Below are 24,555 nucleotides of genomic sequence, written 5' to 3' on the forward strand. Positions count from 1 at the left end.
AATGGACAATTAATTCACCAACCCATACATCTTTCGGGTGTGGGAGGAAACCAGAGCGCCTGGGGGAAAACATGTGGTCACAAGGAGAATGTGAAAAGTCTACAGAGACAGCAGTGGAGGTCAGTAATCCTGAGTTCCAGTCCACACCCAGCGTCTCTCCTGGAGCAGCAGTGGAGAGCGAGCAGGGGTTTCTGCTGACAGTAACCCAGGTCAGGCTTGCACACGTACAATGACCAGTCGGGAAGGTGTTGGATGAGGGGGGCTGGAGGGCCTCAGGTTTTCCTCTGGCAGGGAGGTGGGTGCAGTCGGGGGGATGAGGCAGTGAAAGTGTGGCCTGCTCTGTTGCTCCTCCAGACACGCAGGACGGCAGCTCCGGTGACACGGGCAGCTCGCAGCTGATGCGGACAAAGAGCGACGCTGGAGTTCTGCGGAGAGACAAGTTACGGTCGCCAAGTGACCAACGGCGAATCAGACGCCACCGGTTCTCTATCAACGGCCACTTTTACAACCACAAGGTAACAGTGTAGCTCCATGCAATGTTAAGGCTGTATTCCAATGTTGGCTGAATAGGAGGCCACCTTCAAATAAGCTGACTCTTGGGTTGCAAGGTCCAGTGGAACACGTCTTCGACTGAAATATTTTTTCTTTCTACGGGTTCTGCCTGACCTGAGTGTTTCAAGGATTTTCTGTTTATATATTTTTTTAAATCCTGTCTTCGTTTCATTAAACAAGAAGAACATTCTTCCAAAACGGGGTGCTGGACATATACTTCAGTTCCTAGAGGTTCCAGGACAGTCTCGCAGTGCGGGCTCCGCAGCTTGGTGTTACTGGGCATCCCTCATTAAGGATAAGTAGGAGGTCGATTAGGTTAGAAGCTACAGTTGGCCTGGGCACGTTCTCCTGATCAACATCCAGTGAGGAAAGTTCATCTGGAATGACATGGAGCCAGCATGTTGATACCAGGACAGTAGGAGATTATTTGCCCCTTCCCCATACCCACAGCCTGTCCTTCCTGGTATGCATTTTTCCCTTATGAACTTTGGTTAATAAAACTTGATCCTTTGCAGTTTTATTGTCAATTTATTGTCATTGACCAAAACTGAATAATCAAGCTCCAAATACACAAAAGGTCAGGCTGCAGCTCTGCATAAAGAAGCAGAATTAATGTTTCAGGTTCTCTAGAATCTTTTTATTTCAGATTTCCAGCACTTGCAGTTTTTATTTTCCTTTTCAGTACATGTACAAGCCACTGTTTGTTTTAGCTTGAAACAGAGTAAAGCTTTTACTTCACCCTTAACTAGCCTTAGTCAGACCTTGGAATTGGTCATTGGAATTGGTTTATTATTGTCACTTGTACCGAGGTACAGTGAAAAGCTTGTCTTGCATGCCGTTCATACAGATCAATTCATTACAGTGCATTGAGGTAGTACAAGGTAAAACAGTAACAGAATGCAGAATAAAGTTAGTTACAGAGAGAGTGCAGTGCAGGTGGACAATAAGTTGCAAGGTCCTAATGAGGTAGATTGTGAGGTCAAGAGTTCATCTTATTGTACTAGAGAACCATTCAATAGTCTTATGACAGCGGGGTTACAGACCTTGACACCACAATGGAAGTATTGGCTCTCTGTGGAGGATGCCTTGATTTGCCGAGTGATTTCCTGTCTTGCCTTATTGCTCTGCATTCACCGGCTGTCACTCACTTACAAAATTTGTAAAGGCTTGACCGGCCAGATGCAGACATTTCCCCTGACTGTGGAGTCCAGGACTGGGGCACTGTTTGGGAATAAGGGAATTGAGGAGACATTTCTTCACTCAAAGGGCAGTGAACCTTTGGCGCTCTCTCCCCCATCGGGCTGTGGAGGTTCGCTTCTTGTGTTCATTGGAAACGTGGGTAGATTTTTGGGTATTAAGAGAATCGGGGATAGGTAGAAAATGGCACTGAGGTAGAGGGTCAGCCGTGACCTTGATGAATGGCAGAGCAGGCTCGAAGGAGCAGAAGTCAGTCGTACAGCCGTCCATCTTGAACTATCCCTATCCTGAGCCCCAGTGCAGGGTCTTGACCCAACCCATACCTCTGCCCCCACAGATGCCACCTGACCCACTGAGTTCCTCCAGCTGTTTGTTTTTTTTCCCCCCTTACATTCTTCCCTTTACTCCTCTTGCTGCTCCCTCCCTCGCTCAGCACAAGATGAGAAGAAACTTTCTCCAACTAAGCACAGCATAATGAAGGCACTCATTTCCTTCCAAGAGAAAACTCTTGCCCAGCTTCTGACTCTGCCCTTGGCCCAGGAGGCTGTCTTTAACTGAACCAGACGGCTTGCAACCCTTATCTGAGTGGGCCATCGCAAAAATTAGGCTGTTTTCACCTCTGTAGCATTGTTGGACTCTCCCCTGCCTCGGTCTATGTGGAAGCCTCTATTCAGCACTGCACTGCAGATACACCGTAAAGCTGAGACCACCAGCTCTGCCTGTGTCCCGAGTAGCACTGGCCAGATCACTGACAACCCTTCTGCTTATTTTTCTGCAAAACAACACCTCTATTTTAACTTTCAAAAAAAAAAATCTGTGCCCTGTTTGCAAATGCCTCATGCCGTGCCTTCCTTATTGTGGTAAACTGCTCCAGCCCTACACCTTCAAATCTTTACACTCCTTTAAATCTGGCATCCTGCCTATGCTGCACTTCCATTGTTCTGCCATTAACCCTTGAGCTGCTGAAACTCCTAAGCTCTGGCAATCCCTTCCCCCAAATCCTGTACCTCTCCATCCTCAAAAAAACTTACCTGTTTGACTGAGATCTGCTCTGCTGTGACTTCACATCAAGTGGTACAGCTGCTGTCTCATGGCTGCAGTGACCTGGATTCAATCCTGACCTCCAGTGCTGTCTTTGTGGAGTTTGCATGTTCTCCCCGTGACTGTGCGGATTTCCTCCCACATCTCAGACATGTGGGATGGTAGGTTAATTAGCTGTTGTAAATTGCCCTGGTGCATGGGCAAGAGGTAGAATCTGGGGATAAACTGATGGGAATGTGGGGAGAATAAAATGGCATTAGTTTAAAATGAACGCTTGATGTATGACGTGGGCTTGGTGGGGGGGAAGGGCCTGTTTCTCTGCTTGATCTCCATGGTGATCAGGTTTTGTTTGACAATTCTCCTATGAGGTTTTTTAGGACATTTTGTTCCAACAAAGACATTCTTCTTTTAAAGCAAGTAAAAACAAAGCTAGAAATACTTAACAGGTCAAGCAGCATCTGTGGAGAGAGAAGCTGGGTTAAAGTTTCCAGTCTGAAAAGTTAACAGATCTGAAATTGTTGAACGCAAGAGATTCTGCAGATGCTGGAATCTGGAGCACCACACACACAAAATGCTGGAGGAACTCAGCAGGTCAGCCAGCATCTATGGAAGGGCCTTCATCAGGAAGGGTCTTGACCTGAAACGCCAACTGTTTATTTCCCTCCATAGATGCTGCCTGACCTGCTGAGTTCCTCCAGCATTTTGTGTGTGTTGACCTGAAATGTTAACCGTTGCCCTCTCCACGGACAATCTGATCTGCTGATTATTTCAGCAACCCATTTCATTGGGGATTTCCAGCATCTGCAGTTTTTACTTGTCAATGTAAATGCAAGCCATTGGTTTAGTTTGAGACAGTGAAGGTTCTTCTGCATTGCTCTTGGTAGGCTATCTCACTGCTTCCATACCATTTGTGATGTTTCCAGCAGAATCATCCGTTATTGGGTGCTTTGTATGTACGTGGTAACTGATGGTAAGATGGAGGTGGCATTGTGTGATCTGGTTTCCAGCTGTCTCTCTTTCACAAAGCCTCTTGCGGAATTTTCTTTTGCAGACGTCTGTCTTCACTCCAGCCTTTGGCTCTGTCACGAACGTTCGGGTAAACAGCACCATGAGCACTGTTCAGGTTCTCAACTTGCTCCTCAACAAGTTTAAGGTAAGCAACTGGTGTCCCACGAAGTGAGGAAACGAGCTGAGGTTGGGAAATGTGTCTTTGAACTTGTGAGATTTCAGCCACACAAAGTGCACTTGGACAGGAGCTGCTTGGGGAATTCTCTTGCCACGTCTCTCCTCTGCCACTGTTTACAGTCTCTGCTGTCAGATGCACGATAAGTTGCTGCTTGGCAGCTGCTGCAGTTTTATTCCTCACCCCTTCTGCCCGTATTTGTGCTTCACTCTGTCTTGCTCACCAGCCTGTAATCTAACTGTGACTGCCCCCCCATCCTCTGTACCGGTAAGACCCACTACTGTCTCCTGCCTCCCGAAGCCATCGCTGGTTGTCTAACACCACCTGACTCAATTCTCCATAAACTCCAGTGTATTCAGAATTCCACTGCTTGCATCCAATCCCATCTGTTCTCCTCATGCCATCTGCACTGCCTCTCCTGGCTGTCGGTTCTTCCCAATTGAAATCAGTCACCTAAACACTGTGGTCTGCTGTTCCCTCTCGGGCTCCCTCTCTTCCTTTAAACTCCCTCCCTGGTTATGATTTTGGGTTCTTTTCTGTTACATAAAATTCTACATACAGTCAAACAGCATGGAAACGGTCATTATGGAGACGGCTGTGAGAAGGACAGGACTGGCAGCTCGATGTTCCTGGATTTCAATTGCTAGAAATACTCAGCAGATCAGACAGCATCTGTGGATGAGGGCAACAGTTAACGATTTAGGTCAAGGAATTTGCAGACCACCCACCCTCCCTCCTGATTCTAACCCTCACCTATGCATTGGCAGCAGTTTGCAGTGGCCAGTTGACCTACCAACCCATACATCATTGGGATATGAGAGGAAATCTTTAGGGCATAATAGGGTGGATGGTGAGAAACTTTTTTTCTCCCCCGTAAGAGAGACATCGGAAACCAGAGGGCGGAGGTTTAAGATGAGGAGACACAGTTAGAGGAAATCTAAGGGGAGGGGGAAAAATTCACTCAAAGGACGGCTGTAATCTGGAATGTATTGTCTGAGAAAGTGTTGGAGGGAGGTGGTACTCACAACATTTAAAATATTTGGATGACCACTTGCATCATCAGTGCATAGAAGGCTGCAGACCAAATGTTGGTCAATGGGACGACTATCAATGGGTACTTAATAGTCAACATGCCCAAAGGGACTGTTTCTGTGCATTTGACTCTGACTTGATCATCTCACTCTTAAATGGTCTATCCTTTATTTTGAAACTGATTTCCCCTGGTTCTGGACTCCTAAGTGTGGGGAAACATCTGTCCTGCACCAGCCCTATGATCTTTTTTTTGCAAGTTGTTTTGTAAACTTCGAGTGATCTTTGTCATTCCTCCTAAACTCTGCAGAATACAGGCCTAGTCTATTCTGTGCTCCTCCACCCTGCAAGCCGAGAATCTTCATTGCACTTTTGATAGACGCTGTAGTCTTTTTAAGAAAGGAGATGAAAACTGTAGTCGAAGTGCGGTCTCACCAGTCCCCACACAATTACAAATCTTTCTGTGAACAGGGGAATGGGTCAAAAATAACTCTTTCACTAGCAACCAAAAGGTTTTTCTCTTCTCTTCCAGATCGAAAACAGCTCTGATGAGTTTGCACTTTACATAGTCCACACCAGTGGAGGTGAGTTGGTGGCCGATTGCTCAGATTGAACAAGTACCTTGGTCTAACAGAACAAGTGTTTGTGCCAGTAAACAAATCTCCAGAGCATGGTGTAAAATAAATTACAAGAGCAAAGAAAATCGGAGCAGGAATAGGCCTCTCAGCCCCTCAAGCCTGGCCTGCTGTTTAATAAGTTCATGGCTGATCCATGCTGGCCTCAACTCTTGTGCCAGGTCCCCATAACCCTCAGTTCCTCGATCTTACAAATGTCTATCTCTCGCCAACTTAAATATATCGAATGATCTTGGCTCCACCTCCCTGGGGCTAGAGAATTCCAGAGATTCAGTACCCTCTAAGAGAAGAAACTTCTGCGTGCCCAGTTCTAAATGACTGCCCCTTACTTTGCAGCCAATCCCACAGGTTTGGAGTGAAGCAGGTGAATAACTCTCAGTTTGGCACTGAGTGGCACAGCTCAGAGCCCCTGCCTTGCATCTCCAGAAACCCAGGTTCAATCCTGACCACGGGTGCTGTCTGTGTGGAATTGTAGGTTCTCCCTGTGGGGTTCCCTCTGGTGTTTCAATTTCCTCTTGTATCCCAAATGTGTACATGTTAGTAGGTCAATTAGGGGCTGTAAATTGCCCTAAGTGTGTAGGTGAGTGGTTACTGGAAATGTTGGGTGATTAAGGGGACATAATTTTAGGGTGATTGGAGGAAGATGCAAGGGGGATGTCAGAGAAGTTTTTTTTTAACAGAGTGGTGGGTGTGTGGAACGCACTGCTGGCAGAGGTTGTGGGGGCAGATACATTAGGGACATTTAAGAGACTCTTAGATTGCCACATGAATGATAGAGAAATAGGGGGCTATGTGGAAGGGAAGGGTTAGATAGATCTTAGAGCAGGATAAAATGTCGGCACAACATTGTGGACTGAAGGGCCTGTACTGTGCTGTAGTGTTCTATGTTAAAGTGAATTAGTATGAATGGGAACTTCATGGTTGGTGTGGACACAGTGGGCTGAAGGGCCTGTTTCCATGCAGTCTGACTCTGAACACAGTAAGCACAAGGTCTAAGGTCCTGCTGCCACTGGACACCAAGAGGCTACGCTCTGTAACAGCTGCTCAACTATTTCCTGGGTGTATTGAAAGGGGAAGCATGAGTGGCTTTGATGCATCGTAAATAGAATGTATTGTGTTGATGGCAGAAGGGACGCAAAGAAATGCACTGATTGTATTTCCAGTATAGATTTTAATGAATAGTTTATTATTTTGGGGGTAAAAATGATCTTAAAGCCCCAGTCAGTTTTCCATTTCATTGTTCATGAATTTTACAGAGAGAACAAAATTGAAGGATTTGGACTACCCTCTCATTACCCGCATTCTTCAGGGACCTTGTGAGGCTATAGCCAAATCTTTCTGATGGAGAAGGACCTGGGGGAAGAAGTCACGTATGATGTACGTCCATTTCTTAATGTTTATTCAACGACTCAATCAATAATATTTGTGCTTGGATCTCTGAAGTGGGACAGATACTTGCACCTCAGTGCAAGTCGTGATCTCGTTGAGTAAGGAAGGTTGCCTGCATTAGGTGATATTGCCGCTAATGTCTTGGGAATAATGTTAATTCAGTGGAACCAGTTTTGGACATTTCCTCTTTCTCCACCCTTGTTCAGGTTGCCCAGTACATCAAGTTTGAAATGCCAGTGCTTCAAAGTTTTATCGTAAAGTTGAAAGAAGAGGAAGATCGTGAAGTGAAAAAGTTAACACGCAAGTAAGTTCCTGTAGAAACTACAGCTTTTAAAAAAATATATACTTTTATAATTAATGGAGATAGTGTTCTAGAAATGGAAAAGTGAAATAATGTGTTTTATTATAATTCAATGCTATGGGCTCTGAACAGTTTGAGTAACTGAATAATATTTGTAAACTAATACTGAACTGATAAAGAAGCTGTAAGCATCACCAGTGATGGGAGTGTACATGGCATGTTTGCACAGGCATGTTTGCACAAGAATGTTTGCACAAGGAATGTGCATGCAATTAAAACAAAAGAATTTGGGAAGGAAAGCTGGTTTGAAATGCACTCGATGAGATTTAATCAAAGATGTAAATAGTGGGTGCCACAGCTTGTAGAGCTGTTGCCTCACTTCCAGTAACCTGGGCTCAATCTTGCCCTCCAGTGCTGTCTTGGAGGTTGCATGTTCTCCCTATGACCACATGGGTTTCCCTTGACTGCTCTATTTTTCCTCCCAGATCCCAACTTCATGCAGATTGGTTGGTTGATTGCTCACTGTAAATTGCCCCTAGTGTGTAGGGGAATGATGTAATCTGGGGAGTTGCTGGGAATGTGGAGAGAGTAAAATGGAATTAGTTTAGGATTAGTGTAACTGGGTGGTTAGTATTTGGTACAGACTCATTGGGCTGAAAGGCCTGTTTTCGTGCAGTATGATGCTATGAATCTTGTGATTCATGGGTGTAGGGCAAAATTTGTTTCACTGGGACAAGGAAAGGTCATTTCCAGCCATTTGGAGGAGTTTGACCATCAGGTGCAGGAGAAGGATGGATGTTCTCTGGAGTCTGCTCCACCATTCAGTAAGATAAAGACCTCCTGGCTGCCCTGTGCTTCCAAAATATTAAAGTTGTACAATCTCATTTTTGATTTTGTAATCTGTCATATTTGTCAACCCAGGAATGCATGGCCTTATTAAGTTGTCCTGTCCCCTTCATAAATCAATGTATGGTGGTTGATGGCAGGCTGATAATATTGAGTTCTGGAGAAATGAACTGAGGCAAGAGCGCAAATCCAACTATGGGTATTGATGTACAATTAGTTAAATCTGGAATGTAAGAAGCTGATATTGGTCATGTTGATCACGCAATCAACAGATCATTGTAAAATGCCATCTGCTTCAGGGAAGGAAATCAGCAATGTTTGCATGGTCTGGCCTCTGTGCAGCTTGAGATCCACAACAATGAGGTGACTGAATTGACCCCAGTTCAATGGATTCATGATGGGCAATAATGCCGTCTGTATCAGTCGCTCGCATCCTGTGAATGAATGATAGCCCCCGAGTTCATGCATCCAAAAATTCCACCACTTAGTTTGCATTCACTTGATTGGGAGAGGAGACTTGGATGTTCCCAGGAATGGGAGAGCTGTAGGTTTTGAGGAAAGACTAAATAAGCGAGGGTGGTCTTTGGAAGAGGAGATGCCGAGGAGAGAATAATTGAAGTGTTTTAAATTGAGGGGCTTAGAGTAAATACGATATTTCCCTTGGACAGAAGGGTCAAAATCCAAAATCCATTCTATTTACAATGCAGCAAAGCCATTCATGCTTCCTAGATTTGGAGCAAATTGGTAGAAAGGAAAGTGAGAATTTTATTTTCACCCCGAGGGATGGTAGGGATCTAGAAGTCAGTCAGTTGAGTTCATTGTCATATGCACAAGTACATGTATGCACAGGTTGCAATGAAAAACTTACTTGCAGCAGCATCATGGCATCATATAAGCAGCATTCACAAGAAAAACATGAATTAAACATATTATTCAGAAATTCTACAAGAAAGAACACAATTAAAATAAGAAAAACTAAGTCCATTTTAGTGCAAAGTGATCAAAGTGGTCATGGTGTTGCTATACTGAGGCAGTGATTAGGGTTGTGCAGGTTGGTTCAAGAACCACATGGTTGAAGGGAAGTAGCTGTTCTTGAAACCTGGTGGTGTGGGACTTCAGGATTCTATACCTCCTGCCCGATGGTAGCTGTGAGAAGGTGGCACGGCCTGGATGGTGGAGATGTTTGATGGAGCACCTCCTGTGGATGCTACTGATGGTGGAAGGAGGTAGAAGCCTAAACCCTCTTCACACTAAATCAACACTTAAATAGATCCATACTTCACATTTCTTCAGATATATGCCCCCAGAATCATAAGTTTTCTTGCATTCTGTTAATCAAACATTCCTCCCACACTGGAGACTTTTTGTTAACACTGGTCTGAGCAAAATGGAGTCTAAGATGATGTTTCCTTTCACAGGTACTCAGTGATGCGTGCAGTTATCGAGACACGTGTACAGGAGCTGACGGAGTCCTGGGCACAGATGTGAGATTCATTCTAGCTGATGGAATGACTTGCTACGAAGTAAGCTGTGGGCAGATGTTCATTGCTGTTGGCACCCTGGTGATCATGCAGAGACTGCTTTCCTGTGCTTGCACTTCAGTGAGGTGTTCCCGCACCATTCAGAATTTCCCTTGCAACAATATGATGGGCGAGGGTTCCTGAAATAACATTGCTAACCCTCTCTGATTGCCTTGGAGTCTGCAGCAAATGGATTAACCGTCAGGACTCTTCTGTGAGTGAAACCCAGGAGGAAAACAAAACTAATCACGGGCATTTTAAAGAGACTTTTTTCCCCCATTTTCTTTTAACACCTTTTGTTTATTAGCTAGAGAAATATAGAAGTTGTGGGCTGTTGAGAAAAGACTGAAAGCCATGAATTAAATCAAAAATAATTTTGCTTTTGTAATTGCTATGGGAACCTGATGATGGACATATTGAGTAACCAATGGTGGAGGCAAGGGGGTGGGACAATTCAAAGTCTTCACCCCTCCCTTCTTGCGTTGGAACCTCCAGGAGACATCCCAATCACTGAAAACTCTGGCTCTGAAAGTTGCAAGAATTCACCTCTGATGAATGCAGTTGATAGTTTACTTGTAATGACTGTTGAGGGCTGACTAGGTTTCTGCAGTTCTCTGGAACATGGCCAGTGTGGTTCACTAGTGAGCAGATATGAACACAAGATGTTTTATTGAAACAGAAGCACAAGCAGGATTGGTGAAGAATCCCTCTACAGCAACAGCACATACTGTCCTCACGTGATGCTCTTGGCCTTTAGCTCGAAGCTTGTAAGTCTAACTGTTGATGAAGGAAGTTCAGTTGACCTGTATGCCCTGCCCTCTTTTTTCACTCCCATGATTCTCTATTGTCCAGTTGACCTTTGCTCCCTCACCCCTAGGTCATAAGGCCATGGAGTCATCCCACACTAGACATCCGATGGTGCTATCATTTGGATTGAAGACCCCACGGCATGGTTGTGCAGAGCAAAGGAGTTCTCTTGCATCCTGAGATCAGTGTTTATCCTTCACTTAAGGTCACCAACACATTATCTGGTCACTATTTCATCGTTATTAGTAGAAGCTTGAGTGCAGTTAGTTGCTGCATTTCCTGCATTACTTCACTGGACGCAACTGGTTAGTGATAGCTGAAGTTTGTGCAATAGCCTGATGAAACCAGTTGGGAGTCCCCAACAACCTGTCGGCTCCAGTGGGTCCACTGCAGCAAGCACCAGTGCAGTCTTTGCTATTGCATGTCGATTCCCCGAAGGCAGGGTGACTGCTGAAGACTGCTTACCACATTTATCCAACGCCATTTCTGAAGATCACTTGGCTTGAAATCTTGTCATGTGCTCTCGGGTCTGAGCACTAAGGGATTGGTTCAGATGAAATTCTTTTGGTAGGAAGTCTAATGACAATCCCAACACTGCTCTGGGAGACTCTGACTCAACCCTTCTGAGCTTAAGATGTGGTTGTGCAGGGCACTGCAGTTGGCATTGCACAGATGGCATTCACATGGTTATTGTCACATTTGCAAAATTGTAGTGTGAACTTGAGTAGCATGGCCTTGAGTGGAAGAGAGCCAGCACAAAGGTTGAAGGGCAGCTTCTGTGTGAGTGCAGGAGTTGCTCTGTAACTGGGCTTAAAGTGGCAACCTGATTCTTCTTCTCGGACTGTGCATGGTCATCTTACAGTGGGTTCTTTCAAGTACTTTATTACTGGGGGGCCCAGGACTCTACCTCCATGGGCACAATATTCCATTGGCTGTTAGAGGCACAAGATGACATCTCATTACCCACCCGCCTCTCGAGGGCAAATCTGGCCCAAAGCTGCCCCAGTAGTTGGGGATTGCAGCTCACTGACAGGATATAGAGGAGCCAAGTTTGTATTTTTTAAAATGCAGACTGTGCTCCCATGTGCATGTTGTGTTAAGGCAAGGAGCTGGTGATTCCAATGCACAGTTTTGCATGTCACATATTAGAACATCCCTGTTTCCCTGAACAAAACCAACTCTGGTTCCCCACACCCTTCAATATGCTGAGGAATTTCTATCCCCTGGCTTGTTACTCAGGCCATGTTTGAAGTACTGCTGGGACAATGCTTGTAACATGTGGGGAAGATGATGTCTTCAGGTGACAAGGTCATGTGGAGCTTTCAGCTTCTCTCCCATTCCCATGTGATCCTGGAGAGCTGACTGCTCCTAGAGAGACGGATGGTTGTCATCAATCTTGCCTGCCGATAGGTATAGCTCCTTGAGAGTAAGATAAAGGGAAGTGGGCATTTTTCTTGATTGAAATGTTGACTGTCTTTGTTTAATAATGCAAACAGCTCAGTGGTGAAAGTGACTCTGAATAATTGCCTGTCCTTTCAGAAACCCACCAGTGTTGTTTCAACAATTACTGACATGGACTTCTCCCCACACTACTTCCAAACTGTTCCAAGGTGCTGGAGGAACTCAGCAGGTCAGGCAGCATCTATGGAGAGAAATGAACAGTCGATGTTTCGGGTCGAGACTCTTCATCAGGACTGGAAAGAAAGAGGGCCGAAGCTTCCTTTCCCATCCTGATGAAGGGTCTTGACTCAAAACGTTGACTGGTTATTTCCCTCCGCAGATGCTGCCTGACCTGCTGAGTTCCTCCAGCATCTTGTGTGTGTTGCTCAGATTCCAGCATCTGCAGTATCTCGTGTCTGCTTCCAAACCGTTCTCCCTGGGTTGCTCAGGAAGGACCACTGGCTTTACTGGGTTAGTTCTCCCACCAGAACGCAACAGACCCTTGATGGTTTTGGTGTCTTTTGATCCTTTTAACAAACCCTTTTCTTGTAAATAAGCATTTTATTTCATTGTCACAATATAAAGTCCAAAATAACTACCTTTTGAAAGGCTTGTTTCTGCTGGCAAGGGAGGAGTATACTCCTCAGTTACCATATATGCATATTATTATAGGTGTAGGGATGGATTTAATGGATGATAGGGACCCTGTTCATTATCACTGGCCACTCGGTGCTGTGTGTAATAGAGTAAGCTGGGTTTTGGTCAATGACGTGAACATTAAGATATAGGCCATTAGCTATCTTGTATATGCAGAAAGCACACTATGTCTCATTCAGAATATAATTGCACTTTTGATGTATGTGATCCAGTTTTGGAAGATAAAATATGGTTCTAACAAATTTACTTTATTGAAGTCCTCTGGTTTAAACTGGCCACTATTAGCCTGAAACTGGTCTGCAAAAACTACATGGTTTTCGCTTGTAACTAATAGTGTTTCTTTTCAAATGGTGTACTTTGCAAGGTATATTCAGGCTCATGTATTTTAATTTGTTAATGAAGCAGTATGTTTCTGCAGAATGTGATTATGGTACATTGTATAATCAGGGTATGGATTCACAGGGCAAACACTGCATAAAAATGAGTGTTGTCCTTGATCCTGACAAGCACAGATGTAAACGGCCAAAGTGTTTCCTGAGATGAAGTGAGTTTGCGTCACTGGATCAGGGGGAAAAATTTATCAAGCTGAGGTCCTAGTTGGATGGATAAAGCCTGCAAACCACCAGCTTTCTGCTACTCCCCTTTCTGAAGGTCACTGCAGTTTCACTTCTTCTAGGCTGCTGTCCTTCCAAGGACACTCTCATTGCTGCATTCCTTGTCTGAAGTGGTCGTGCTTTAAATTCTGGGTGAAAAAATCATCAGCCAGTTGCCCTGGTCTCAGTGGCTGATACATTCCCAGGGCATCAATTCTACCGAAGGTGAAAAACAATTGTTAAAAAAAAAATCTATTTTTCTGTCATGCTACTTAGCACACACTTCAGTAGCTAAAACCTATGAGCTATTTTTAAAAGAATGCAGTTGAATAAACTCTTCATAAATTAATAACAAATGTGACTTTAACTTTTTTGTGTGATGGGGTGAAGTTTGTTCAGGAGCACACTCAGTACTTCGACATCATTTTGCTTTCTTTAATATTCTTTGTGGCATTACTCCACCCAAGAGACAAGATAACAATGAACTAACTAGGGTTTGGAATGAAATAGGTGAACAGTGTAGCGGTTACCATAATGCTATTACAGCACCAGTGACCTGGGTTCAATTCTGGCCACTGTCTGTAAGGAGTTTGTACATTCTCCCCGTGTCTGCGTGGGTTTCCTCGGGTGCTCTGGTTTCCTCCCATATTCCAAAGACATACAAGTTAGGAAGTTGTGGGCATGCTATTTTGGCACCGGAAGTGTGGCGACACTTGCGGGCTGCACCCAGAAACACTCTACGCAAAAAAAAAGATGTATTTCACTGTGTGTTTCGATGTACATGTGACTAATAAAGAAATCTTAACTTATCAAAGAACAGAACAATACAGGGAAAAGGGCCCTTTGGCCCACCATGTCTGTGCTAATCATGGTGCCAATTTAAACTACACATCTGTCTGAACATAGTATATATCCCTTCCTTCCTGTCTATTCACACCAGTCAAAATGCCTCTTAAACATTGTTATTGTATCTGCTTCCACTACTTCACCTGGCAGTGTGTTCCAAACACCAACCAATCTGTAATTTAAAAAAAAATTACCTTGTAAATCTCCTTTTAACTTTTCCCTCTTACCTTTAAAGCTATGCCCTCTAGTATTGACATTTCCACCCTTGGGGGGAGGGGGGGGGGGGAAAGACTCCATCCTCCCTGTCTATGGCTCTCATGATTTTATATACTTTTAACAGGTTGCCCCTCAGTCTCTGACACTCCTGAGAAGAAAACCTGTCCTGCTGGTACAGGTCCCACCTTCCCCAGAAATGATCCTACTGGTCCAAAAATCTAAATCCCTCCCTTCTACACCATCCCTTGCGCCACGCATTCATCCGACCTCTCTATCTATTCCTATCTTGCACAAGCGCATGGCATCAGGAGTAATCCAGAGATTGCACCCTCAGAGGTCTCTAATTGTTACCTTGCATTGCAGGACGTTATCCCTTTCCTCCCAATGTTGTTGGTACTGACATATCACAACCACCAGTTGTTCACTCTCCCCCTTCAGAATGTTCTGCAGCTGTTCCAAGACATCCCGTCCCTGGCACCAGGGAGACACTATACCATCAGAGCATCTTGTTACCGGCCACAGAAACTCCAATCACTTTCTTCCCTGCCACCCCACCCCTCTCCACTCCCAACCATGAGTAGCAGAGACAAACTGTGTCGCTACAAACTTAGCTGTTGCTGATTTTCTTCTGGGAGACCCTCCCCTCAACAGGATTGCAGCACGGTACAGGTCCTCCCTGGGTTATGAACACACAACTTGTGGACACCCTGTACATACAAATGAGCATTTGGGAGACACGGCGGGATGGATTGGCCAGCTGCTGTGGGGCTGCAGGTATCTTCTGCTGGGTGGGAACGTGGTAGTTCTGCCTGCCTTCTCTCCCTACCTCCGAGCCACAACAACCCGGGGGCTGGGTTGGAGCTGAGCAATGCTGAGCAGACTCACTCGCTCGCTCGCTGTGTGTCGGTGAGGCTGGCTCCCAGCTGCTCTTCCTGCTCCTCCTCGCTCTCCTGCACACGGTTTCTGTTCATTTCCGACTTAAGGACGGTTGGGTTATGAACAGTTCTCGGGAACAGAACCCTGTCGTAACCTGGGGACCGCCCGGATACAGTATCTGTTTGAGAGCGGAACAGCTCCAGGTGACTCCTGCACTCTCTACCTGCACCTACTGCTCCAACTAGCGGTTAACATTGCTCTCCTAGCCCGTGTACTCATTGCTGGCTCACCGAACGTGCCATCCACAATGTTCTCATCATCATGGGTGCTCCGAAATGAGTCCATCTGCAGTTGGGAACTGCAGCTGGACACACTTCTGCACACATGGTCGCCAGGGACACTGGAAGTTTCTCTGATTTCCCACATATTGCAGGAGGAGCATTCCATGGGGCGGACTTCTGCCATGAATTACCCTTGATCTAAGCCCTCAGTTATGCACCTGAGAGTACTGTTAATGTGAGGGACATTATTTCCTCTCTGAACACTTCCTACTACAATTTAAAGACACCACCTATACTTTTACCTCAGTGAATGTGAGTGTTAGGGAAAGACGGAAGTACCACCTTTTGCTACACACCAATCAGCTGCTGGACGTCACTCTGAATCGTTGCATCACCTCCAGCTCTGCAGTGGTCTCCATGAGTTGAGTACTGCATCTGTCTCCATCCCACTGCTCTCTCCCAGGTCCTCATCACTCACTGCTGCCTGCCACCTTTCAAGAAAAGGTAGTACATTGTGCAGATAGAAACAAGAAATGAAAGGCAGAGATTGCGAGCAGACAGAGCTGGAGCAGACAGACTGCATTGGAAGGGAATTGAGAGGCCAATGGAATAATTTCTGAACACAGACATAAAATCACCAAAAACTGAGGCTCAAAATGGTACATTTAAAATAAAAACTGGAAGGTTGACCTTACCTTGGTGTGGGTGGAGTGAAAAGGAAAGTTGTAGTTGTGCTTTGGTATTGCAGTATTTGATGGCACAGGTTCGAAAAGATGGATCTTTTGACATCCCATCTCAAATGTTACAGCTTTTGGGTGAGGTGAAGTGCAAATTTTACCAATGTGGTATCAGTTGGAAAACTTGCTTATAGTGTAGAAGGTTAAGGACTTTTTTTTTACAGCTGTTTCAAATGTTAACATGTTTGATGTTATAAATGAAAAGAAACAATATCTGATGGAGCATGGGGAGGAAATGATGGGACCATAATCCTCCAAAGCTAGAGGAGGGTGTAAGGGAATGAAATTGGGATCATCGGACACTCAGCGATAGTAGCTATGGTCCTCTTGCACGGGAGTCAGAAGGTAGTGGTTCACAATTGAGGAAGTGCCTTTCTGAACACAGCTCCCATTCTTCCTTTTGGTGGAGTATGTACAAGGCATGGTTAGTAAGTTTGCAGATGATACGAAAATAGGTATCGGTATTGGTTTATTATTGTCACTGTACCGAGGTACAGTGAAAAAACTTGTCTTGCATACTGATCCTACAGATCAATTCATTACACAGTGCAGTTACCTTGAATTAGTACAAAGTGCATTGATGTAGTACAGGTAAAAACAATAATAACAGTACAGAGTAAAAGTGTCACAGCTACAGAGAATGTGCAGTGCAATAAGGTGCAAGGTCACAACAAGGTAGATCGTGAGTTCAGAGTCCATCTCATTATGTTAAGGAACTGTTCAATAGTCTTAATCACAGTGGGACTAGAAGCTGTCCTTAAGGTCTGGTGGTACGTGCCCTCAGGCTCCTGTATCTTCTACCTGATGGAAGAGGAGAGAAAGAGAATGACCCGGGGGGTGGGGTCCTTTAATAATCAATGCTGGCTGATTCAGCAAGGCAGCAAGAGGGTAAAGACCAGAGTCCAAGGAGGGGAGGCTGGTTTCCGTGACGTGCTGGGCTGTGTCCACAACTCTCTTGTGGTGGTGCAGACAGTGAAGTCGGTTATCAGGACTTACAGAGGGATCTTGATCAGCTGGGTCAGTAGGCTGAGGAATGGTAAATGGAGTTTAATTCGGATAAGTGCGAGGTGTTGCATTTTATGAAGACAAATCAGGGTAGGGCTTTTAGAGTGAACGGTAGGGCCCTGGGGAGTGTTGTAGAACAGAGGGACCAGGTAAATAGTTCTGTGGAGACGGAGGTGAGAGAGGCTTTTGGCATACTGTCCTTCATTAGTTTGGACATTGAGTATAGAAGTGGGATGTTATGTTTCAAGACATTGGTGAGGCTGCCTTTGGAATATTGTGCTCCGTTTTGGTCAACCTGCTACAGGAAAGATGCCATTAAGCTGGAAGAGTGCATAAGAGATTTACAAGGCTGTTGCCAGGACTCAAGGGACTGAGTTTTAGAGAGAGATTGAGCCGGTTGGGACCTTATTCATTGGTGCAGAGAAGAATGAGGGGTGACCATATAGAGGTGTATAAAATCATGAGGGACATGGATAGGGTGAATGCGCACAGTCTTTTTCCAGGATTGGGGAATCAAGAACTAGAGGGCATAGGTTTAGGATGAGAGGGGAGAGATTTAATAGGAACCTGAGGGGGAATTTTTTTCACCCAGAGGTTAGTCAGTGTATGGAATGAGTTGCCAGAGGAAGTGGTTGAGGCAGGTACATTAACAACAATTAAAGGGCAATTGAACAGGTACATGGATAGGAAAGGTTTAGAGGGAAATGGGCCAGATGCAGCCAAAATGGGACCAGCTTAGATAGGAAACTTAGTCGGCATGGACCAGTTGGGCGAAGGGCCTGTTTCCATGCTCTATGACTCTATGACTCTATGTAAAAGTTCCCAAAGCTTATTTCTTAACCAATCACAGCCCAGCTGTTCTGGTCCAAGGAGTGCTTCAGCTGGAATCTCTGGGCAGGCTTGGTAGTGTAGCTGTTAGCATGACGCTTTACAGCACCAGCAACCCAGGTTCAATTCCAGCCGCTGTCTGTAAGGAGTTTGTACGTTCTCCCCGTGACTGCGTGGGTTTCCTCTGGGTGCTGCGGTTTTCCTCCCACATTCTAAAGACATACGGGTTAGGAAGTTGTGGGCATGCTATGTTGGCGACAGAAGCATGGCGACACTTGCAGTCTGGCCCCCAGAACACTACGCAAAAAGATGTATTTCACTGTGTTTTTCGATGTACAAGTGACTAATAAAGATATCTTATCTTATCTTATCTTAAGTTACTTTGTACCTACCAGTGACTTGGGATAAAGACTGACAGTAAAGTGGACCCTAAGACCAATACACTAAATTTAATACAGAAACATAAAATGCTGGAAGAACTCAGTCAGGCAACATCTGAGGAGAGAGAAGCCACCGTTAACATTTCACATCAGAACTGGGGGCAGAGTAGAGGGGTTACAGTTTTCAAAACAGAGCTGGGGGTGAGGAGTGAGGTGTCAGGCAAAAGACTACATGGGGATTGGTTAAGGCAGGCTAGGTGATAAGGAGGCAAGAGCACTGACTGCTGGGAAGGGATTTGTAGAAGTGAGTTGAGAAGGGGCACGATGATGGGGATTGATGAGAGACCAATTTACTTGAAGTTGGAATATTTAAAGTTTTATCCCAGAATGTAGAAAAGTGCCTAAACGGAAGATAAGACATCCCTCATTTACTTGGGCCTCACCATAGCAGTGGAGAAGTCCACAGACAGGCAGGTCGGAAATAGCGGTGGGGACTGAGAACTGAGGTGGCATGTAACAGGAAGCTTAGGAAAGAGATCACCCAATCGAGTTTGGTTCCTCTGATGTTGAGGAAGCCGCAATGTGAACACCAAATGCGGTTGCACTAGATTGAAGGAGTGTGGGTGAATCGTTGCATTGTTTGGGTCCCTGACAGAATTTAAAAAACGGATCTTCGCAAAGAAGGACCCGCTGTCTGGAGTACATCTGTAGGTATCTACAACGAGAGTTGGGAAAATTAATTCTGGACCTTAATGCATTTGCAGAACCTTTGCACTTGCTTATTTGCAGGGCGTGTTCCAATTTCAGTACAATATAGTGCTCATTAAGAATGACTGTTCATCTGCAACTTGCAATTGGCTACAACAGTGGCTGCTGCTCACTGTTGCCATCATGTGGACAATGATGTTACAACAGTTGGATTCTCTGAAAAACATTATATTTGACCATTTTAAAGTCATTGAATGCAAATTTCCCAAATCATCCAAACTGAATTATACTAAAAGTAATGAGGTAGATGCTGTGAAGCTCACAAGAGAGGCAGTAAAGGGAAGAAGAAATTAATTCAGTGAGTGTAACGTCTGTTCAGCTTTCAAAACCATTTCAACTTCCCTTCTTCCCACTGCTGTAATGTATCCTCCAGCTTCAAAATATTAATATCAATACTCTTCTAATTATCGTTATTCAGGTCATTTCACCATTTAAAATATTGTCTTGGTTTCAAGCTCTGGAAATCCTTTCCTGAACACGGTAGTGCAGCGGTTAGCGTAATGCTTTACAGCACCAGCAACCCGAGTTCAATTCCGGCCGCTGTCTGTAAGGAGTCTGTACGTTCTCCCCGTGACTGCGTGGGTTTCCTCCGGGTGCTCCAGTTTCCTCCCATGTTCCAAAGACGTATGGGTTAGGAAGTTGTGGGCATGCTATGTTGGTGCCGGAAGTGTGGCGACACTTGCGGGCGGCCCCCAGAATAGCCCACGCAAAAGATGCATTTCACTGTGTGTTTTGATGTACATGTGACAAATAAGATATCTTATCTTAGAGTGACCATTATTCTGTAAGTTCGAGGTAGTTATAGAAAGGGATAAGGTTGGACCTCAAGTTAAGGTCTTGAATTGGAAGAAGGTTGATTTCAATAGTGTAATAGAGGACCTGGCAAAAGTAGGTTGGAGACTGATGCTTGTGGGGTGTAAAATGGCAGCTGACATGTGGAAGTCCTTCTGAAGAGAATTGGTAAGAGTAGAGGGCCAGCATGTTCTCATCAGGGTGAAAAGCAAAGGTGGCAAGATTAGTGAAACTTGGATGACAAAGTTTTGATCAGGAGAAAGGAGGAAACATATGGAAGATATAGGCAACTGGGATCAAGGAAGTCTCTTGAAGAATATCGAGTGTGTAGAAGAGAAAAGAAAGAAATTAGGAGGGCCAAAAGGAGTAACAAAATAACTTTGACAAGTAAAATTAAGGAGAATACAAAGACATTCTGTAAGTATGTAGGGATAGAGGCCATCCAGGGAAAGAGTGGGTCCCTTGGAGTCCAAAGTGGGAATCTATGCGTGGAGCCAGGAGATGTGGGGGAAGTCCTAAAAGTGAGTACTTTTCATCTGCATTCACCAAGGAGAAGGACATGGACGATAGTGAGGTTAGGGAGGGGTAAGTGGATAACCTGGAGCAGGTCAATATTAAGAAGGATGAAATGTTAGATGTCACGGGGTGCATGAATGTTGATAAATCCCCAGGGCTGGGTGTGATCTATCCAGCGTCCTGGGGCAGTGATGGAGATTTTGAATCTTTGTTAGCCACAGGTGAGGTGCCAGAAGACTGGAGGATAGTGAATGCTATTCCTTTATTTAAGAAGAACAGCAGGCATAAGCCAGGTAACTCCAGTCTTACATCAGCAATGGAGAAATTATGGGGAAAATTCCTAAGGGATAGGATTTATGTATATTCGGAAAGGCAGAGGGTGATCAGGAATAGTCTGCATGGCTTTGTTGGGGAAGTCCTGCCTCACATACTTGATTGAGTTTTTTGAGGAGTTAACCGAGATGATTGATGAAGGCAGAGTGTTAGACATTGCCTATATGTAGTTTAGTAAGGCATTTGAAAGGATCCTTGTGGTAGGCTGGTCCAGAAGGTTAGGACACATGGGATTGAAAGTGAGCTGGCTAATTGGATCCAAAATTGGCTTGATGATAGGAAGCAGAGAGTAATGGTGGAAGGAAGCTTTTCTGATTGGAAGTCTGCGACCAGTGGTGCACCGCAGGGATCGGTGCTGGGACACTTGTTATTTGTGAACTACATTAATGACTTGGATGTGAAAGTAGGAAGTATGATTAGTCAGCTTGTGGATGGCATGGAAGTTGGTGGCGCTGTGGATAGTGAGGAAGGTTGTCTAGGTCCACAGCAGGATATAGGTCAGATTGAAAGTTGGGTGGAGCGTTGGTAGATGGAGTTTAATCCCAACAAGTGCAAGGTGATGCATTTTGGGAAATCGGATAGGGGTAGGATATATACAGTCAATGGTAGGGCACTAAGGAATGTTGATAAACAGAGGGACCTTGGGGTTCAAGTCCATAGTTCCATGAAATTGGCAGTGCAGGTAGATTGGGTGGTGGAGAAGGCATATGGCACGTTTGACTTCATTTGTTGAGGCACAGAATATAAAAGTTGGGATGTTATGTTGCAAATTTACAGGACATTAGTTGAACCGCACTTGGAGTATTGTGTGCAGTTCTGGTCATCATTTCTGGTCACCACACTATAGGAAGGATGTGGTTGTGGTGGAAACAGTGCAGAGGAGATTCACCACAAGAGACTGCAGATGCTGGAACCTGGAGCATCTGCTGGAACTCAGAGGGCTGAGCAGCATCTGTGGGGGGAAAAGGAGTCGTCGATGTTTTGGGTCAAAACCTTGCATCAGGACTGAGAGTGAAGGTAGCCGGTATAAAGAGGAGAAGGGGGAGGGCTGAGACGGGGGTTTGGGAGGTAACAGGTGGACAGAGGAAGAGCGAGGGACGATGGGCAGATGGGGCCAGATGCAGGAGGGGGAGGGGTGGAGTTGGGAGACAGAGGGTGGGTGGTAGGTGGAAGCACACAAGGATAAAAAGGCAGATGGAGTTAGGTGGGGGCAGGGGAGGGTAAAGATGGAGACAGAGGCTAAAGGGTGATAAACAGGGACACAAAGACGCCAAGTGCTGGAACTCTTAGTAATCATCCCTCCAAGTGCTCTAAGTAATCATCCCTCACTGCTCCCCGGTCGACTGTGTCATCCCTCCACAGTCTCGTTATACCAGCTATCTTCCCTTTCTGGATTCACCAGGATGTTGCCTGGATTGGAGCTCCGTAATTATGGGGAGAGCTTGGATAGTCTGGGTTTGTTTTCTCTTGAGTGAAGGAGGCTGAGGGGTGACCTGATAGAGGTTTATAAAATAAGAGACAAAGATAGGGTAGATAGTCAGAATTTTCCCATGGTGGGGATATCAAAAACAAGAGGGCAGAAGTTTATGGGGATTTGAGGGAAAAGATTTTTTTTAAGCAGGGAGTGGTTGGTATCTGAAACGTGCTGCCAGAGGAGGCGGTGGAGTCAGATACAACCACTGCACTTAAGAGACATAAGAGGCACTTAAACAGCAAGACTCGCGAACTTAATGCAGGCAAATGGGATAAGTATGGATGGGCAAAAGGTCGGCATGGACATGATGGGTGAAGGGCCCTATGACTCTATGGCCTTTTTTTAATCTCCTTTTCCCAGTTCTGACAAAGGATCTCCAAAATGAAGCAGTAACTCTGTTTCTTCTGTCCACAGATGCTGCCTGACCTGCTGAGTGTTTCCAGCATTTTCTGTTTTTATTTCTTGGGAAACAATCCTTAAACTTTGTTCAAGCTTTATCCCCAGTATCTCCTTTGCATTAAGTTTTACTTCAACATCCTAAAGCACATCGAAACTTTTCAGTATGTGAAACTAGGTGGGATTGAGGATGGGAGGAGACTTGGGAAACAAGCTAAATGGATGTGAATCAAAGCCAGAGATAAATAGCAAGTGAACAGAATCACCAAATTAATATATTGTAACCATATTATGAAGACAAGTGGGATATTAAATCCCAAGTTATAAACATTTGGCAAGACCATATCAGTGCAATGTGGTTGTACTAATTTTCACATTATACTGATCCGTGGTTATAAACTGCACTTAAGGTATTGAGTTGGTCAATAGCAGGTGGCAGAAACCTGCTCTTAACACATTCTGCAGTGTGCTAAGGGAATTCTACATCGAAGTGAATGCGAATACAGGCTATCATAGAATTATACATCATGGAGACAGGCTCTTCAGCCCACCAAGTCTGCACTGAACATCAAGCCCCCACTTATACTAATCCTACACTGATCCCATTTTATTGTCCCCACATTAACATCATCCTCATGCTTTAACTCTTTCAGCTTTGGTGTCATATTCTCTGTTGTAGGCACACCAAGACAACATCACTTTTAGGCTGCACTGCCTAGGAATGAACACAGGGAGGCTGCATTACTTAGGCAACAGTTTTTATAAATTAACTATTAACCTTCAGCATTTTGTATTCCAAACTTTTGAGACAAAAGTAACATTTCAGACCTGTATAAAATTATTTTCTAGCGCTGCCTGCTGCTCTGTAACGTTTTCTTTATGTAAACCCCATGAACCCCCTCTGTTCCCCCAATTCTGTGTTTTTCTTCATTTATAAAATGGTCTTACATAATTGACAGAACAGAATCAAGAGTCTGAAAGACTTGCTTGTATGAATGACAAACTCTGACAATAACTGCAACTTACATCTTCATAACACTTTCGTCGTAGTTAAATGGAAACATAGCAGAAAGAGGCCAATCAGCCCTTTGAGTCTTCTCCATCATTCAACATGATCATGACGGATCCTCTATCCTGATACCATTTTCCCTCTCTTGCCACATTCCCATTGATAGATTTTGCATCTAGAAATCCATCTATCTTCTTAAGTGTATTCATCAAAGACCTCCACAGCCTTCTGTCCCATGGCTAAGTCATCAGGGTAACTTTGTCACTGAGATACAGAAGGACAAATTGGGTGATTTGCGAGAGGGGTTTTAGGAAGTATGTTTACAGGGAGAGGCAGAGAGATGGGGGGGGGGGATGGTAAAGGAATGGAATTTCAGATCCGATATTCCCTCTGTCCTATTCACCTCTCCCCCCACCACCCCCCACCCCCAGCTTCTCTGCGAAGTAAAACGGCCTGAAACCTGAAAAGTTAATTCTGTTTCGCTCTCGGCAGATGCTGCCCGACCTGCTGAGTCTTTCCAGCATTTTTGATTTTCTTTCAGATTTCCAGCAACTACGGATTTTTTTGATTTTTTTGTACAACAATTAAAACTGTTATTGTTTTTACCTGTTCCACATCAGTGGACTCTACTATCTCAATGTAACTGCACTGTGTATAATGAATTGACCTGTACGATCGGTATGCAAGACAAGTTTTTCACTGTAAGTGACAATAATAAACCAATACTGGAATGTGTAAGAGGTCAGATTTGGAGCAGCAAGTAGAATGCGGGGTTTTGTAGGGTTAGAAGATACGGGGATTGTGGAGTGAACTGTGAACCTGGGGGGGGGGGGGGGGGGGGGGGGAGGTGTGTGGAGCTGGTAGCTGGGATAACCCTGCATTTTCGAGCACTGTTCAACTATTCTGCA

At 44.8% G+C, this 24,555-nt stretch overlaps 1 protein-coding gene across 1 annotated transcript in view; it reads left to right on the plus strand.

Annotated features, from left to right (window-relative positions):
- LOC127584364 (ras association domain-containing protein 2-like) overlaps positions 1-9,698 on the plus strand; it is a 35,308-nt gene extending 25,610 nt beyond the window's left edge. Inside the window, 7 exon segments of the mRNA XM_052041086.1 lie at positions 355-515; positions 3,842-3,943; positions 5,535-5,586; positions 6,894-6,968; positions 6,971-7,014; positions 7,233-7,330; positions 9,592-9,698. Of these exon segments, the coding sequence (XP_051897046.1) occupies positions 355-515; positions 3,842-3,943; positions 5,535-5,586; positions 6,894-6,968; positions 6,971-7,014; positions 7,233-7,330; positions 9,592-9,661 (602 nt within the window). The 3' untranslated portion in view covers positions 9,662-9,698.
- The last annotated feature ends 14,857 nt before the right edge of the window (positions 9,699-24,555 follow it).

Source organism: Pristis pectinata, chromosome 29, assembly GCF_009764475.1.
Source record: "Pristis pectinata isolate sPriPec2 chromosome 29, sPriPec2.1.pri, whole genome shotgun sequence".
NCBI classification, from domain to species: Eukaryota; Metazoa; Chordata; class Chondrichthyes; order Rhinopristiformes; family Pristidae; genus Pristis; species Pristis pectinata.